General features: G+C 30.7%; 2 protein-coding genes across 2 annotated transcripts; both read right to left on the reverse strand.

The window, feature by feature from the left end:
* Window positions 1-5,395: 5,395 nt before the first annotated feature.
* Window positions 5,396-7,046, reverse strand: LOC103486034 (myb-related protein 306-like). Its single transcript, XM_008443874.3, has 3 exons — window positions 6,758-7,046; window positions 6,466-6,595; window positions 5,396-6,340 (listed from the first exon to the last, which is right to left on the reverse strand). Exons 1-3 carry the CDS (start codon window positions 6,891-6,893, stop codon window positions 5,620-5,622), a joined length of 987 nt encoding a protein of 328 aa, XP_008442096.1. The 5' UTR covers window positions 6,894-7,046; the 3' UTR covers window positions 5,396-5,619.
* An 8,864-nt stretch (window positions 7,047-15,910) lies between these two features.
* Window positions 15,911-19,718, reverse strand: LOC103485575 (uncharacterized). The gene is made up of 4 exons (XM_008443280.3): window positions 19,389-19,718; window positions 18,762-19,077; window positions 17,596-17,755; window positions 15,911-16,507 (listed from the first exon to the last, which is right to left on the reverse strand). The coding sequence occupies exons 1-4, from the start codon at window positions 19,566-19,568 to the stop codon at window positions 16,039-16,041; spliced, it is 1,125 nt and encodes a 374-aa protein (XP_008441502.1). The 5' UTR covers window positions 19,569-19,718; the 3' UTR covers window positions 15,911-16,038.
* Window positions 19,719-20,027: the final 309 nt, after the last annotated feature.

Here is a 20,027-nt window from a genome sequence, read left to right on the forward strand (position 1 = left end):
GTAGAAAAGATTGCTTTAGACAAGAAAGCATCTGGCTTAATGAATAAAATAGATGAGGAGGAGGCCCAATTTTGAGCATCAAATGGCATCAATCAAAAAAACCTGTCCTTTGTATCCCCTAATGGTTTGGTATAACAGACAGTAAGATTCTTATGATGATGGGCTGAGATTGTGGGCTATAGGACCCTCAAAAATTGGTAAGATTTTGGCATTACAAACCAATAATAATCCTTCTTTGCCTTCCACAATTGAGAGGACAAAGCAACCACCCACTTAATCATAGTCATTGGTGGGAGCATTGGAAATTGCCCCACTCTTTGGAATTTTAGGTCACTTGAGAAAAGTGGTTTCTTCATTAAGCTTCTTCTCTTTTAGGCCCCTCAATTCTCACCCCCATAAAAAGAAAAAGATGAAAGAGGACAAAAGACAAGAAAAATAAAAAAAAGTTAAACACCATTTTCCTTTTCTAACTCTCTCCCTATACAAAGAAAAAGAGTAGATATATATAATATATATATTTTGTGGGGTTGGTTATACAGACAAAATCAGTTGGATATCTACATCAATCCATTACACCCCTTTTAATTTCTTTTTTTAATTTTCTTTTGCTTTTCTTTCTTTTTAGTCCAATGGAATAGTGATATTCTTCTAGCTAGTTATTGTATATAACTTGAAATGTTAAGAAGGGGTAGCCCCAAATAGTATGCTCAATTTGGTAAAGCCCAACCTGCAATCCATTAAATACAATATAATGTGTCCATTTGTAAGCTGAGTGTGGCCAACATCATTGGGCATTGGGTGAAGGGCTTATTTAGGCTTTGTCTCTTGATATATTCTCTACCCGACTCCATGTGTATTAGGAGGGGAGGGGAGGGGATTTGGGATATGCCAAAGTAATTGAAACTTCTCATACCCATACTCCTTCTTTAGGCTTTGTCTCTTGATCAAATGGGTCTCTTTGACTATGCTTTTGCATGATTTCTCTGGCGATCTTTTTATATATATGATATATAGATAATTTATTTATGGAATGAGGTCTTTTAACTTAAAATGATTTTCTTTTGCCCTCAAATCATTCCAAATTGAACCTTACGGATTCTAGTTACCAAAATGATCATAAGGGTTGATTGTATTTACCCTAAAATGTGTTTTGGAGCGTGTGTGTGTCAAAGCAAAAATTCGAATTGTATAAGTTGGTCGTTCCTCAAAGTTAACACAGCACACACCTCGAATGTGCAATTGTTAGACATTAATTGTTAAAAAAGGGAAGGTAATTGGAAGAAGATTATGAAAAAATTACCTGTTAGATCTGAAAATCCTCTACTGTTTTGTAAGAAGAAAGAACAGAAGGACGTTTGGGGGTCTGGAAACTAATGTGGAATTAAGTTTCATATCTGGAATAATCACATCAAACAAAAAAGTTTAAGTTATATCTATTTAAATAAATTGATAGGATAGGAAAAGAAAATAACATAACACCATCAAAGGAAAACATAAATTAAACGAATAAGTTGATAAGTATCATATTAACATCTCATAATAAATTAATATTCAAGACATTCCCACAATCTTTTTTAGACACCTCTTTCCAACTCATAATCTTTCGATATGGAACAACTATAGTCTCTAGCACGAGAAGAGTACTTGATATATATAGACTATAGACTCAAGTAGTTTTTTTTTTAATAAAGATATTATCGGTCAGTTGGGTGCACCTGCACATCTCCATTAAGTAGATACCCTCAACACACCTTCATCACTCTCGCTCTACTAATGATAAAGAAAAGAATACCGGAAGTTCAAAAGAGTACGGGCTAGAGATAAACCCATTTAAAAATACAAAAGCATCGATATATTCAAAGTGTAGTTGTAAGTCATTTCAAACATTTGGTGATATCATTTTAAAGGAAAATTGCAAGTATGTAAATGCCAAGTTTAGAATATTAGCACAGATATTACACAATACAAAAATAATATTAACTATATATTAGCTAGTAATAGTAGAGTCTATCACACTGAAAAAATTTGTTAACTTTAGTTTTTTTTTTTTTAATATGGTTTAAGTTTGAGAGGAGATTTTGGTATCCTTAATTTGTGAGTGTCTAAGAAACTAATATCCACAATTACATGTGCTAACTTTTATTTACTAAATGGACTTTTGAGAGACATAAAAGAAATGATAAAATTTGGAGAGAAAAATTGATATGAAATGAAGGTGATGAGAGGAAAAAGAAACCCTAAGGTGAAGGGAAGTTTCAAGGAAAATGGGCATTAAAGGAAAGGTTTATGCACACACAAGGACCCAATGAGATGGTGTGGTGTAAAGAAGAATAAAGATAGAGATGGTCCCAATTCCCCCACCCTCTTTTCTTATGCTCTCTCTGTTTTTTGAATATGAACCACGAGATCCAAAAAACAAACAAAAATCCTAAACTTTAAAACATGGCTTAGCTTCTCTTTCTTGATCATATTGTCCACATCAAGGAGAAGAACATATCAACACTTTGAAGTTTCTCCTTTTAATTAAACTAAACTATAAGTTATTCAATTTGTATCTATTTCAACTCTAAAGACTACGTGATAAGTGATCACTAACTACAATTTACACATTAGACTTCAAATTTTGTATGTAGTAGGTTCAAATTTTAAAAGTATTAATCTACTATATGAACCACAAATTAATTAACCTTTATGTGTAAACATGTGATCTCTATATTAGTCAAGCCCATTTTTTTTTTAAGTTCAAAATATCGATTATATATATATACTATTGGATATAAATGAAAAGGTTGAATCACTCATTAAACATTAGATCAGTAGATAGTATTTAAACTATTTTTTTAAAAGAAAAATGACAAAGATAAGAAAAGGTGATGGCCGCAGTGGTTGACATTGTGGGAGAAGAGAAAGCTGGAGTTGTAAATTTAAGATTTTGATGATAGAAATTGATGATTTTCACATCTGCCGCCATGCATAACAACACCCAAAGCATCCATATCCATCACTATTCTGATAAATATAATGTATAAAACTGGAGACACTGACTTTTTAGTCTTCCTCTAATTAATTAAACCCTTGTAGTACAACAAACTACAATCTTCACCTTGAATACTATGTCGACGAATATTCTTTTTAGCTAATTAAGTTCGCTTTTAAGACCCAATAATTTTCTTTAAACATCGATCATATAAAGTTAGAACGATATAATATATTGTTAAATTAATATTCTAGGGATATATATGTACTGAAGCTGTGTGTGTGTGTGAAAGAGTTTTGTGGGTTAAATCCAATCCCATTGTGCTGCCCTTGTTGTGAAAAAGCCATGAAAACACACATTTCATGCTTCCACACATAAATTTCTTTGTCTTTTTGTTTTTGAAGAATTTAAAAGGTCTACATAGATAGAGAAAAAGGAGGAAAAACAAAAGGATATGATTGTTTTCTTGCACCTGCAATTAATGAGTTTTGAGACAGTTGAGGTTGAAAACTGGGGGCAAAAATGAAAAGAAAATTCAAATTTTCAAACCTAATAAAAGTAAAAAGAAAAGAAAAGAAAAAGTTGGGTTTGGTATAATGAAAGGCATTTAAGAGGCTTTGTTGGCGTTATCATTTTTCTTTCAGATTTCCAAGACAAATTCCTGATCCATACAAATATACAGCACAGAGTGGTTTTAGGGAATATGATAACATATGGATTCAGAGGTTGGAAAAAGAGACTTTAAATTTAATGGATCATATTCATAACATATTCTTCCTCTTCTGCATACACTGCTTTATATTAATTATGCCTTTACCTTTCTACTCTTCTATACTTACGTTTATCAACTTACATACTAAAAATTATATTAAGATGTGGTTAATTCTCGTTAATGTACCCTTAATTTCGACTAATAGCCGAAAAATCAATTCTATATTCTCTCGTAGAGATTTTTATAAAACCAATTTTAGTCAATGCCAAACATCAATTTTCGAAAGTTTCAAGTTTTCGAAAGTAAATGTCTCAAAATTATTATTCCTAAAATATGCAACTCGGTTTGAAAAATTTCGTATAAATATTAAGCTTATAAACACCATATTTCGACTTTAAATTCTTTTGCTTTTGTGACCTATTTGTCATCAATGTTTTCAAAATCTAAGCCATGTTTTGAAAGTAAAACAAGTAATTTTCAAGAATTTGACTAAAAATTCAACTTTTTAATTAAAAAAGATGTAAGAAAAACTTGCTAAAAATATATAGAGAAAAATAGACTTAATTTTGAAAAGCTAAAAATCAAATAAGTACGAAACGAAAACCTTAGACCTTAAGATTTGATTTGTAACAATTTAGTTAGGTTATACTCTCAAATTGTATACAAAAGTGACAATTTTTTTGTAACAATGAGTACATGTGAACAAATCAATAACACATCTAAATGAGAGATATCTTGAAAGTATACGATTATATAATTAAGTGTATTTAACTTGAAACAATCTTATATATGCGAGCCTCCATGGAATCATGTGAGTGAGGACCAGACATCTTAAAATAATTTGTGTCGGTTTGTGGGAGTCTTCACTACTCTTAAAATAGTTCACGACAAATAAGAATGTCAAAATCGTTAGGTACCAAATCCTATGCATGAGGCGTTACACAACGGCAATAATTTTACATTCAATATATACGTCAATTTAAGTCTTATAAACACTATATCAATGTAATTTTCAGTTCAAATCAATCAAAAGGGCACAATCCTATGTTGTAAATGAGCACATAGGTCATATCTGTTTGAGCACATAGGTCATATCTGTTCATATATAGATCAAGTCGGCCAAAATTTAAATGAGCTCACAAGTCACACATTTTTTGGTTAAATCATAATCAATAAGAACTTATCATATAGGACGAGTTAATAAGAAATTAAGTAATGATCATTAATAGGATTATACATCAATCAAATATGATTAAATGGATAAAATATCAATTATTGTTGAACTAAAAAAATCTTTTTTAACGATTATTGCATTTAAAAAATGAGACAATTGAAACCCATCTACACAATTTTTGACCTCACAGAACTATTGACCTAAAATGACAGGGGGATTGAATTTCTATTTATTATCTTATCTACTTCTTCACTACTTTAATTTTATATTAGAAATAATAGTTTGTTTGTTTGTTTTTCTTAATGTTAAAGAATGTCTATATAACTATGAGATTAACTTGAACTTAGAAACCCCTTAAACTTTAAAAGTTAATTAAACAGCAATTAATTTCCTAGAATAAGGCAGAGATAAGGATGTATTATCAGACGATCATAGTTCATGGAGAAAATAATATAAGATTTTTATTCCCATGTATATATATAGATATATATATATATATATATAGAGAGAGAGAGAGAGAGCACATATATAATTTTATATGTGTATGTGAAATATATATATATATGTTTTTATATATATACTCTCTTTTTATAAACTATGTTAATTTACACTTTTGTTTTTTGTTGGGTTTGGTGTGGTGTCATCATGTACACGAAAGAAAAGCAGAAGCTCTCTAACAAACCAAAGACACACATACCATGACACTACTTAATTTCCTTAATCAAGATTTTGTGCTAAAATTAAAACTAAAATTAATTAAAACAAACCTTCGCTTTGAGCTTCATCTAATGACACACTAATTAACTGATGATCATCGTCATCATGAACATGAGCCAAAGCTGCATCATCAAACAACCACTTCTCAAGAAAAGTAAGAGGAACTACAGCTTCTTGATCGTTTGTTGTTGAGTGGGAAGAATAATTATTGAAGAAGCCCTCCAAATTGTTGTTGTTGTTGGGCTTTTGATGATCTGGTGAGTTATTATTGTAATTATTGGTTGCACTAATTTGTGATCCTTCTTCACTCATACAAACTTGTGTTGTTGTTGTAATTTCTGATGATTTTGTTGGTGATTTCTTCATCCAATTCTCTAGCAATCTTGCAATATTTTCAGCACTTGATGCATAAGTAGTAGTAGTAGTTGTTGTCTGTGGTGGTGGTGTTGGTGCTGTTGGTGATTCTTGAAGGATCTTGAGATTATTGTTATAATAATATTCCTCTAAATTAGGCTTCTTTTCAAGGGAAAGTGCTTCACAAAGGGCTTTTTTGGCTGTGTGAATATCTGTTTGAAGCCTTCTTTCCCACTGCCCTTTTGAAAGTGTTGTATTACTCTGTGATTGCACACCACTTCCCTCACTCCCTCCTCCTCCTCCTAAAGACTGCATCTTCCTCAGCTTCTTTTTCAAGTGCGTGTTCCAGTAGTTCTTTATATCGTTATCCGTTCTTTGTGGAAGATACGATGCTATAGCTGCCCATCTGTCATTTCAATTACAACCCTAAGTTAGAACGGATCAAGTCAAATCGAAGAAGAAACAAAGCAAAGAAAATTAGGGCATAAATCTAGAAATTAAAATTAATCTCTGTATCGAGGACAAAAATACCTGTTGCCCAAAAGAGCTTGGAGGTGAATTATCATCTTTTCTTCATGATCAGTGAAATTGCCACGCTTGATACCAGGACGAAGGTAATTAGTCCATCTCAATCGACAGCTCTTGCTACATCTTAACAAACCTAAAGTTGAACACAACAAAAAAGAACATATATATTTAGAAGATAAAAAGGGGGGAGGGGGTGGGTAAATTAATTGAAGGGTTTGAGAAATTAGAGAAAAGGGGTAGGTAGAAAAAATAAATGAGAATTAATAAGAGATGAGAAATAATAACTATGATTTACCAGTGTTAGTTGGAACTGATCTCCAATTGCCAGGCCCATGTTCTTGAATGTAAGAAACTAAGATGATATCTTCTTCAGGAGTCCATGGCCCTTTCTTTACACCAATTTTATCACAACAAGGTGGCCTTCCCATCATTTCCCAATTCTGCAGCCTGCCTAGCTATAGTTTCGTTCGTGATCCTTTCCTTCTTTGATAACTATATATATATATATATATATATAATTAATATAGAGAGAAATGGGTAAAGAGGGAGGGAGGGAGGGAGGGAGGGATTTGAAATATAAATGGAAATTGAGGGGTTGTTTGTATATGGTAGAGATTTTATATATATAACTTGGCTGACTGAATCAGATATATCATTACATGGGCTGTATGTGTATCATCATCATCATCATCACTAAAAAGAGTCAAACCTACACCCATCAGCATTTACTCTTTCATACCACAAAGTCAACTCTCTTTTTTTTTTAAAACTTTTCTTTTCTATCTTCACATTGCACTTATAAGGTGGAATTGCATTGAATGTGGGTATTGTGGTGGCACACAAGAAACCAAAAAAAAAAAAAACTCTAATTCAAGTCAGAATTGACTAGCTTTATTTAGTTTGTTTGTTATTTTTTTCTTTGTTGTGGTTTCGGACTTTACAATGTTGGGAATACTTCAAAATGAAATCTTTATAATTTTTAAACCTCGTTTTAAGAAACAGTGGCCGCGGTTTATTTGTTTATTGATGTTTCAAATTTTTACGCCTTTTTAACTTCTCTCCTCGTTTAAAGCACTAATTAATTACTCATTTTCCCTCATTTCTTTTGCGATTGTTATAATTAAGTAATTTTAATTTGATTAATCCTTTCATAACCTAATCCATACTTTATGATTAGACGGTATAATTCGACCTCCATTACATGGTGGTGCTTCAAATACTTACCTCGTGAATTGCATGAAAATGATGAATATTTTACCGTATATTTTATTATTGTTGTCGTTATTTACGTAAGGAGATGATTGAGTTATATAACTTAGATGTTTTTATTCCTTAATTAAATATCTAACGAGAGTGAAAATTTGTTGAGACATCCTACAAATAATTTTCATTTTTCTTATTCAAAATGAGTGTTTTTTAAGGGGTAAAACACAATTTTACTAGACATCAATTTTACTATATTACCATAAGAATAAAATTAAAAATTAAAAAAAAAAAAAAAGAAGAAACAACAATAAAGTAAAGAAAATATTTTGGTACGTTAAAAATGATTACAATTATACTGAAATTACAGGATCATTTTTCATGGTTTTGAGAAACAAATTGAATATTTTTGGTAAACTCAATATTTTTTCATCTAAGTGAAATGATCATATATAGAAATTTCAAAAAAAGATGATTATAGGTAAAATATACGAAAGAAATTGACCATTAAATGAGAAGAAAAATGGAAGGGGGAAAATAAAAATGATGATGTAGACAAGGGCTTGTTTGGTTCAAAGTTATCTTTTGATTTTTATGACACGTGGGGACGTGCTAGTAATGGTGATTTGGACTTGTTTAGTTTACGTGTTGAAATCTTCACCGTCCATAAGATTTGATCATCCATAAAATTGTGTGAAATGGAGACGTGGATCTGCCTTACACCATTCTTCTCATGTAATTAAACTCCATATCAGTTTTTTCTTTTTACTTTTCCCCTTTTGTAAATCTATATATACACATATAAGATTTTCGAGATTTAAATGCAACTTTATATCAGTTTTGAATTGGTCATATTCAAACCTTTTCCTCTCTAATAACCCCTTTGTGGATTACTGGACCAAATAATTACCTATATTCAACATTATAGATAAACTCATTTAATTTACTTTTTGAAACATTTAATGGATGTTTGTTTAAGATAATGTCTAAATTGCAACATCGTTTGGATGAATTTTCAATTGAACAGAGATATAGAAGTCAAAGATCACACAACCTCTGTTCAAAGATTATAAAAAAGAACGAATCAAATCAAAGTGTACGTAGTGAGATAATTAAGTTGAAATGGTTGAAATTACGACTAAAATGTAATGATCGTTATTAATGATGACATGGCCGTTCATCAAATTTTGTAATAAGTTAGTTAAAGTTTATAGTCCTAGAAGAATTATTAAATTATATCTAGTAAATTAAAGTAGAGTTGGAACAATTTAGCTATTTTTAAATAAAACGAGCTAAGTACGAAGTACATTTCAAACTACTTTTGTATCTTTTATAATTTTTTTTAATAGATTAGGTATCTTTTCTTTTATCTAGATTTTAATTTTCTTTTTTTTTTTTGGTAAATAATAGATAATCATATGCATTTGCAATTTTGCATGCATCATTCAAATAGAAATGGGCATGTGAAAAAAAAAATTCACCATTTCAAAGGAAAGACTTCTATATTTGGCTAACAATAATTCAATAGAATTTCCAATTTCTTCAGAGAGTGATTTTGTGGGGTTAGCAGTGGATTTGAATTTTGAAAATAAGACTAGTTTTATTAATGATGATAATTATATAACTCTAGTAATTTGACGTGAGCATTTGATAATTAGATACTTTTGAAATAGTTCTAAATATGAAGAAGAAGAAGTTGTCTAAACTTTTCCAAATTTAGAAAATTTACCTTTTATGAAAATATCCATAAATTATCTTAGACCAACTTTTTTCTTTCTTTCTTCTTCTTCTTCTTTTTTTGATTTTTTTGGGGTGTGGAAATTAGCTTCTGCCGGCCGCCATTTAATTTCTTGTTCTTGATGTGAAACTAACCCATATTTTCTACGTATATAATAATAAAACCTAATTTGAGATTTTCTATGGTTGACCTATTTTGATAAAGTATTCCATGTTTAATTCTTTTTCTTAATATTTATATGTTCGTTTTCTTACCCTTTTTTAATAATAATTTTAGTTACCTTAAAAGAAATAATAGAGAAGGAACCAATCAAATAATCCTACTAATTAATTAATCACCATGTAAAATATAAGTTAATTATTTTCCAAAAAAAAAAAAAAACAAGTGTTTATCCCTTCTACTCGTAAATTAAAAAAGTAATTAATAGTGTGTGCAATGCAATATAATATAATAATATGAGATTAAAACTGTCTTAATTAACACAACAATGTGATGTAATTAGAAGAATTGACGTAGAAGGAGAGACCTAGGTTGAGTGGCTACGTGGGCTTTGGGTTGAACAATTTGAACGAAAACAACTAATAGTTTCTATTTGTCATGTACTCACAATGAAAAGGGGATGTGGGACTTTTTATTATTATAATTATTATTATTATTATTATGTACAGTTGGTACATTTTCTATATTTATTGATACGCTCAATTGATTAAAATGTACTTAATACACTTGAGATTCTGATGATACACTTAATATACTGATTAAAATATACTTGATACACTTGAGGGTCTGATGATACACTTAGTATACTTCACTGACATACTTTGATACGTATTATATGTTTGTTACACTGAGTTACCTCATTCATATACATATAATATAAATATATCACAAAACTGATACAAAGTGAAAGAGAAAATAATGATTGAGGTCTTAAAAAGTGGGAGAAGAAACATGAGATGATTAAGACATTAAAAAGAGGAAAAAAAATAAGTTATTGAACTGTAGTTTGATAATAATAAAATATTTAAGATAGAATGTATTTTAAAATATGAGAATGTTGTCATATTTCAGAGCAACCATTTGAAAGAAATTTAAAGAAAGAATTTAGATTTAACGAAAAAATGGTGATCGAAAACCTAGATAAAAACTCCTAAAAAAAAGGAAGAATGAGATGAAGATGTCGAAAACGGAAACTGAACAAACTATAGTTTTTTTATTGTATTTTTTTAGAGAACCTACATAAGACAAACCGAAACATAGTATTTAAGAAAATCAAACATCTTTATTATTAAATTAATTTTTGATTATGAATACGAATATGATACAAAGGTTTAGAAAGTAAAAGACAAAGCATCAGAGGGAAATGATAATAATAAAAAAAAAATGTACGAAGCAGTTTAAGAATAATCAAAATTTTAAAATAAAAAATATAAATATTTTAGAGATTAAAATTTACCATATTTAAGAAATTTTAAAAAATAGGTGTTATAATTATTAAAAGCTATTCTCTATTTAATACAATTTTCCATTATTTATTGGACGGGGAAAGTCGATGAGGACATGTTGAAAAATGAAAAAGCCACGTGTCGCGGTGACAAGGCAATGTAATTATGTATACATCTCACTCTACGACAAAGAAAAAGAGAAGGTACCAAAAAGCTTCGAAATCGACTCTTAATTTCTTTATATGTTACATTAATATTTTTATGTCATTTCTAGAAGACAGATACGTACAAAAAAAAAAAAAAAAAAAGACTGTTTTCTACTATTACTATTACTACTACTACGTCCCTTTCTCTAATTAATTCTTTGTCACCTTCACATTTCTTACCACCACTTAACCAAGAAATTAAAGTCTCAATTACAAAATCAGAAAATTCATCGTAAATGAAAAAATATTTAAAAATATTTATAAATATAATATAAATTTCTAGACCACCAATAACATATAGTAATAAGCGGTAATAGTTATCTATCAATATTTATCATATATGTATTAATGTATATCAACTAAATTTATAAATGGTTTTTTTGTTTGTCCATAGTCTGGTCCGAAAATGAACCATTTTGGTCCAACCAACATAAATTTGTAGTTTCTTGTTAATTTGACATTAGTTTATAGTACTTTTTAGAGTAATGGTTATGAATGAAAAAGAAATGGAGAAATTTGTTGTTGAGATGAGCTACATGATATTAATTTATAATGAGCCAAAAAGAAAAAAAAAATTACGAGGCCCATGATGGGAAAGTTTTAAATTCATCCATCTAATTAAAATTGCAAAATTTTGATTTTTATGTTTTTCATGTGACCTTATAATTATTTTTCCTCTATTTTCTTTTCAACACCAATTTCATCAATCATAAGAAAAACATTCGCCCCTAAGTAGAATAATTAAACAAAATGTTACAGTGTAAGGAGTTTATAAATCGAAATAGTTTAAACTAAAGTCATGAATAGTTTTGGATTAAGAAAATACTATTTAATTTCTCAAAAGACGAAAACAATAAATGCTGAAATAGTATTCTCATTTATCATAACATCTCCATTTTTTTAATAGTTTTTATTCAATTAAAAAAAACCAATTTTATGAATAGTTATAATTAATTAAATACATGCATATAAATGTAACGTAATGTAATGCAGTATTCAATTAATATGATACAATAAACAAAAATATTCATTTGACCCAATTTCTAGGAGCTGAATAAAATAGGGATCCAATATATTACCATCTCAGTAATTTATTATATGATCTGAATATATTTAAAAACATTCCTAATATGTAAATAAGAGAATGAATAAAAGTAAAATTTGTTTAATAAAATGGGTTTCTCATATGAAAATCCCACTTCTCCCCTATTATATTGCAATAAAATCAGGAAGCATATGCACAGATTAGGGTTCTTACAATATGAATGTGGTTGCATTTAAGTCAACAAAAAAAAAAAAAAAAAGATTGCGATTATTCTTATAACTACTTAGATGTGACCAATTGATGATCATCCCTCCATTTTGATTATTATGGTCACATCCTTTCTTTGACTATTTTGCACACCCTTCTTTTTCCATCCAAACAACTCTCCATTTCAACTCAAACCCTTCATTATATCAATATTTATTACTCCCAATTTTTAAAAATTATCATAAATTAGATTGTAGATGAGTGAATATCATATACGTATGTGTATATATATGAAAAGAGTATTATATATTAGGATTTTAAATGAGGGGAGAGGTTGTGGGATTTTACATGCCAGTAGAGTGTGCCACGTGGAGTAATGAGCAGTAATTTCTTATCATATAAACTGAAGAGTGAATAGTGATGGGTTGTTTTCAAGTGAGGAGCCACGTGTGATTAAAAGTTATTAACTGAGTTTTTTGCACACGCTGTTCGAAGAGGCCAGTTAAAAGGGGCCACGTGTAATGAGAATTTAATTATGGATAAATTAATAAATAGGGGTACGTGATTAATAAAAAAAAAAAAGAAAAAGAAAAAAGTGATGTGTGCCCATTTGTCATGGAATGTAAAGCTAGGAAATGCCACGTAATGTGATACTTGGCAGAAGGGACACGTGTGTGGGTGAGAGCACTCTAGCTTTGAGTTTCGCATTTAAAGATGATGGAATTAATTCGAAATGGTGTACCAGAGACTCGGTCTCTCCTTCTATGTTCATAATATATAATACACATTTCTAGATCTTAATTCTTCCTCATTATTTTAAAAATTTTACAATCTGTTTTCATAATTAAAACCATCGTGATAAGAAAATAAAATAATGTATACTTTACTTTCAAAAGTAAAAAATTGAGATTAACATCTGTAATCTAACTTAAATCTATGGATTAGAGATTCGATTTAATACTATACGTTGTTAAATAAAGAAAAAACAAGAATAAATGTAAATTAAAACATGTTATTTATATAAAATATGTTAAATAATTGTCGAGGTAGATTCGTTATTATTTATTTGAAGGAAAGATTAATTGACTTTTCAAAAATGTATATGATAATGAAATAATAGAGTTGTCGGGATTATAATTTAACGTAAAATCAAATAATTATCGAATGATCCATTTTCGTTTTTTTTTATTTTATTTTTTGAAAATGAAATAATGTGATTAGGGAGAGAATAAAAGTTTTTGAAAAAGAATGAAAATAAGAAAGTGAAGGTTTAGGGTATTAGGTTACATTATATTGTCATCAATTTCACCATCGATCGTCTCATTTTTCTTTCTCTAATTATTGGGAATAAAAATGGGTAGGGAAAAAGTCTCTACTCCCCCATGAGTTCATAGAAAAAGAAAACACATAATATATATATTCCATTTTGTTTTGGAAAATTGATTAGGTAATTGTTATATTAAAAAAAATAAATAGAAAGAGGACAAAATGTGTAAGGATGAAAGATTGGGCTAGTTAGGTGACGTTGGAGCCCACAAAACAAAAGAAAAAAAAAACCACAATTAAATTCGAAGTATTAATGGTACAAACGTCCGACATAATATGTCTTTTATCGACGATAAAATATGTCACTAACATGATTAGTAGTGAAATATTTTGTTATATTTGTAATCATTTTTAAAAATATTTTTCTCTGTGTTGTTTCTCAACTTTATCTTTTCCTATATTTTTTTTGTGCGTTATGATATCTCCGATTTCTTGTAGTGAAGGTTAGAAGTATTTGAAGTAATGTCTATAGATTTTATTTTAAAAAAATATATATAAAGTGGACCCGAGCGAAACCCATAAGTTAGGGATGATGTGTCAAAATCTTGATGTGATAGAAGTTTGGGTTTATGATACCAAAGTTGAAAGCTTCAAAGAGTGATAGATTGAAAGGGATGATACTAAAGAGCTTAGACATGTTGAGGTGAACTCTACTTCTCGTTTGGTTTAAAAAGTTTACGAACTTCACAACTACAATTTACAATTCAAGACGATGAATTGAATAAGTACTTTTATAATAATACCTCCTTTATTTATCTATAAACGAACATCTAATTAATTGATACAACTTTATTTAAATTATGGATTTCTCTATTTTTGGTATTATTTTGAGCTAAATGGGTTGTTCAATATTGTTGGGATGAAGAATTTGGGTGTTGGTAGGGCCTTTTAATTGGACATCCAATTCAATATGTTTTCAAGTTTAGAAGAGGTGTGAGTTGTTTTTTTTTCTTATGATCACATGGTTATGCCTTCATTTTGTATTTAGATTTTTCAAGATTTCTTCATTTAATCACTCCCATTTTTAAATTCATATTGCTATATATATATTTGGATATTGCTATAAAATTTGATGCCATCAACATATAATAATTATCATTATTTGACTCGAAATAAACAATATCCAATTTTATGCCAATGTTTAGTTTATGACATTAAACTTTTTAAAGAAAATGTTTTCTTTTAATTAAGTAATAATCTTGAATTGAATTGAATTGAATGTCATATCAATTACTTTATATCAAAATTAATTAAACTACAAAATGTAGAGTTGTAGTTATAAGATGAGCCGATTAAATTAGGTGAAAAATTGAAAGAAATTTAAAAGAGTTAAGACCCCTATGCCTAAAATATTTTAAAGGCTAGGGGACCTAAATATGAAGATGATTATTTAAACTCAAAATTTTCAACTAAAATAAAAGAGATAAGACGTTCAACATTGTAAATTTTAAATTTTAGTATAACTTAATAGAAATTAAGTTCGTTTGTATTTAAATTAAGTGACCACAAATCAATAAGAAATTTAATTATAACTTTGTTTAAAGTATGATTATTGGGAGAATGTATAAAAACCTCTGAGAAGATCTATGTGGCTAAAAGAAATTAAACCATATATTTAAAATGGAAGGTTTTATTTTTATGAGTGATGATTCTAATTCTATGTGTCGGTGGAATTGTGAACAATGTTATTTAGTTATTACATTAATTTATATTTATCATAATGTTTAAAATTTCCATTAAAAGAAAATTATATGGTTTACAACCTCCCAAATGATTGATAAACATTGGCTATATTATCAACAATCAACATCAAATTACAGTCATAATTGAGGAAATAAATAGGAATTAACTCTTTGAAGAAAGATTGATTTGATATATATAGTTTGATATCTTGTCAAATCTACATGGTTGTTCTACTTCTTTTAAGGTATATATTTCTTAGTAGTTCTTAGATATACTTTTATATAATAGAAAAATATTTAGGTGGTAAATACTTGTACAACTCATTTTACGATGATATTTACTTTTAGTCATGTTATAAATATTTACTTTTAGTTTTTTACCATGTAACAAAAGAAATTGCATAGGATATACGGGTGGGTGCAAGTAGTGCGACTCTGTTTACTTTGTTATCTCTCTCGTTTTCTTTACAAGCATTCGTTTTGCTTAGATTGTTAACTCTCTTCTTTTCTTTACAAGCATTCGTTTGGTGTAAAATCACTTGACATAGCTGAAAATCTCAAGAAAGAATGATGTAAGTTTAGATAACACAAGCAACGGCACAGAATGTCTTTGTATGGTATTACTTATTTTAAGGCCAATTCACAAAAATTTGCCCATTCTTAAAGTCTTAAGATCCTTTAGCTATACCCACATCTTTCAACAACTTTAAGGTACAAATATATTTCAATCAGCAGCTTCAAAATTCTCCTTCAAGAACTGATGGAGCTCCTCGGCAACTACTGATGGATACTCTTCTTGTGGCAGAAGGGCTCCTGGCAACTCCACAAACTTGCTTACCCCTTTGGCTCCTCGTAGAGCTTCCATTTCTGCCTTTGACCTCTTTGGAGATTTTTCTGTTGATACAACCAAAATTGGTATCTTTCCATCCAAACCTGCAAACAGTTCCACGAATTCTTCTCGGGATTTAACGGGATCGAGAAGACCAGTCAAGAAAGCAGCAGGCACATAACGAGCGCCATCTCTTTTAGTCAGTGCATATCTGCTTTCAATAATTTCTTGAGTAACATTTTCAGGGTTGGCATAGACATGAGATTTATACTGTGATTCAATTGCATTTTCATTGCTGACGAGTATATTATACATCATCCAACCAACAGCAGGTGCTCTTAATGTGCCTCTCAGAAATCCATACCTGGTGATCAAGAAGTGACACATTTAGATCAACTTCCCAACCATATAAATGGTGTTTCATATAATTTCATTTTTAGAAAAGAAACTTTACCATATGGAAAAAAGTTTAAAGATATTGATTAAATCACAAGGAATCAAAAGTAGCAAGTAAAAGGAAAAAATAAAATAAGAATCCTTTCTTCAGAGGGGTTTTAGAGTTTCATTATTGAGGAGGAAGATCGTAGAACTATAGAAGAGGAAGACATGGTGATGGTGGAAAATGTTGATTTAATATGGTGGTAGTAGTGGCTGAGAGGGTTCTGGTGGCGGTGGTGCTTTGCTTTTAAGCATGGAAATAGGGAAGGCATACGAGATACCGCAACAAGAACGGATCCCAAGGTGGTGGAGGGAAGAGGCCAACCAAGGTCAGCTTCAAGGGATCTTGTTCTGCATATCCTGGCAGCAGAAACTGTTATAGCTACTATGAATCGAAACATTTAGGCGGTGTTTGATCCCCAATTTGCTTTAGATGGGGTGCACCGTTAGCCTATAGCCCTTTCAACGATTGGCCCTCAAATTATAATAATTAAAGTTTACAATTAAACACAAACACAAATTATTATAACACACAAACTAGACTATAATAATCAACTCAATGCTCCAAACAACTCCTCAAAGTTTCAAACAATGGCTGTTAATCTCGTAAATGGGTGAATGACAGTTACTTTTCTTGCTTTGTGAGAGCATGTTGTTTGCTTTCTTTCTTCATCTCTGGATACAGTTTTGATCAACTGGGTCTGGAAGGTAGGATGGGTTCAACTGTCATAAGTTATTCAGGACTTAGAGTGATTTCTATATAAGGCTGAGTTTCCCTTAGCACAAACACTCCTTATAGTTCATATGAAGGCCTCTTTATAAGTAGGATGGATTCAACTGTCACACTAATCCCCTTTATACATAGGCCAGCCTTAGGGTAAGGACAAAGATAGCTTCAACAACGCAAACATTTCACAAAATTAATCATGTAGCCACCTCAGTTCCCAGTTCTAGGGAGTGTTCGAAATGCAGAACCTTACATTTAATTAATGGAGGAAGTAATAGGTCCAGTACCTTGACTCCATGGTGGAATCTCGACCAAATACAATAGGAAGTGGTCCAGCCCAAGTAGGTGCAACAGCAGCAATGCCCCTTGGCTTCACCAAACCCCTATTTGTTGCACGAATTGTTAGTGCAGCCGCATGACCACCTCCAAATACCACCAAATCATCTTCTGCTTTGATCATAGAAAGAGTATTAGCAATAATGTAAATAATGAATATAGTTGTAAATTGTAATTGAATTTAGTGTTGAAGTCAAAAAATTGGAAAGCCAAAGAATGGAAGGAACATAATCGTTTTGCAATCATCATTCAAGCAACAGGAAGAAGAACTATTTCAAGAGGATGTATATAGGATATAAGAGGCCAGGCACAGGCAGTTTATAGGTGGTGTGTAATTACCACTAGAACTGATGAGAAGGTGAGAAGCTAGAAGATCAACAAAATATGGAACCAGAAAGATGTTGAAAAAAAAAACAAACAGAAATCCGAACAAAACCAATAACTAAAGTAGAAGCGGACAGTTGCACTGCATGCATATAGGATGATGGAAATCTTGTTCTACATTCTTGAGATGAATGGGGCAAGGGTTAAGAGTAAGATTTTTATAGCATGGACACCAAATAATTCTGTGCCCACCACAGCTAGAACAGCTTAGCGTTCTAACACAACATTGGCCAATGGTCATTCAAATGAGTTGCAAGTGTATTTTAGCCTTTTAATATCTTTTTGAATGTCTCTCACCTAGTTAGCCAACAATAAAGCCTGTGAATTTCCTAACAATTTGGAACAAGTACATTAGAAAGTTCGCCGAATATGAGTATAAAATTTTACAAGAGCACAAAGTTACCATAAATTACACCCTGTGCAATCAAGTATTAATTTACAGCAGTGAATTGGGTTCTACTACCATTGATTAGAATTACTATATAGCCTACACTTCTACAAAACTAACCAAAAGAATAAAGAAACATAAGCATTATCTTAACAATATGTGAGAAAAGAAAACATCACCAACATGAGCACAGCTGAATGGTTAAGGTATCAAAATTCCTTTTCTCAAGGTAGGAAGTTCAAATCTCACTCCTCATCTGACGTAATAAAAAGGTTTAAGTGAAAAAAGCCATCCCATTTAATAATCATAGGAGTTCATCAATATAAATGTGACTGGAATACTAACTTGAGCTGCTCAATGGACCATCAGGAGCATTGATCAAGTCCACTAAGAACTTCTCCATCACGTCAGCATTGTAATCCATCTTTGGCCTATCAGAGAAACCCAAACCAGGCCAATCAACAATAGTAGCACGCCAATTGACTTTACTATCCTTTTGTACAAGCTCTCTCGCCACTATTCTCCATTCCTCCACAGTACTAACATCAGAAATCGTCGGTATCATGAGAATATCTTTAGGTGAATCAGAACTCTGGCCTTCATATTCCTCATAATAGATGTTTATAAGATTGTCTTTGAATTTCCACTGCCAATTACTAGCCTGAGCTAGAATGAAGTAAGTAGTGTATAAGATTAAGATCACAGGACCAACATACAAAAATTCGTACTTTCAAACTGTTTGTAAGAAGAGGAAATGGAAACAAGCAAATCAAATCCCATAAACAACAGGGTCTTATAGAATTGAACACCAAATACCAAGCAACTGAATGATTCGACACCCATTTTAACAGATCCAATGACACGGGGTTCATCATTAAGGAAAAAAGGACAGCATGTCAAAACATCCATATGAATTTCAAACATAAAAACCAATCCAATATTGGAATACATGGTCAGCCGAGTGTAGAGTACCTTTAATGGGGTCGATGATGTCGCCACTGATGAGGGTTGGGAGTAATCTAGAGTGGTCGAAGCTCTAATTGTAAGGGGCTTTAGAAAATAAGCGTAATGAGGAGAAAAGGGTCGGCGGGATTTGCAGGAAAAACCGAGAGAGGGTGGTGAGATAGGGTGTAATTTCGCAGAGAACGCCATTGTAGATGGTTAAAGAGGTCAAGAGATATGCAAACAAGCAGCTGGAAATGGGGTTTTTTGGTTTGGTTGAGCGTAGAGAAATATCAGCAACCCTGGGAAGCGCCAACGTCAATAAAGGCAACGACGGCATCTTCGACCACCTGTTTCAAAATATCAACTCCAACATGGTTAAAAATGCCTCAACCATCCAATTAAATAGTGTTATTTTACTCACAAATTGAAGATATATTTAGACAAAAACCTATTAAATTTGTCTAAACTCATTCTTGCATTGTATTCGATTTGAAATGTATGTTGGTAAGAGCAAGATTATAACTTGTTTTATTCCATAGAAAAATATTAGGCACGCGACTAAACATCTTCAAAAAAAACATTTGGGTAACTTGACATTTTATACCGTTTGAATCTTTTGGTTGCTATTTGATATTACTTCACCTATATTTGATATACTTGATCTTG

Source organism: Cucumis melo, chromosome 12 (genome assembly GCF_025177605.1).
Source record: "Cucumis melo cultivar AY chromosome 12, USDA_Cmelo_AY_1.0, whole genome shotgun sequence".
Classification (NCBI taxonomy): domain Eukaryota; kingdom Viridiplantae; phylum Streptophyta; class Magnoliopsida; order Cucurbitales; family Cucurbitaceae; genus Cucumis; species Cucumis melo.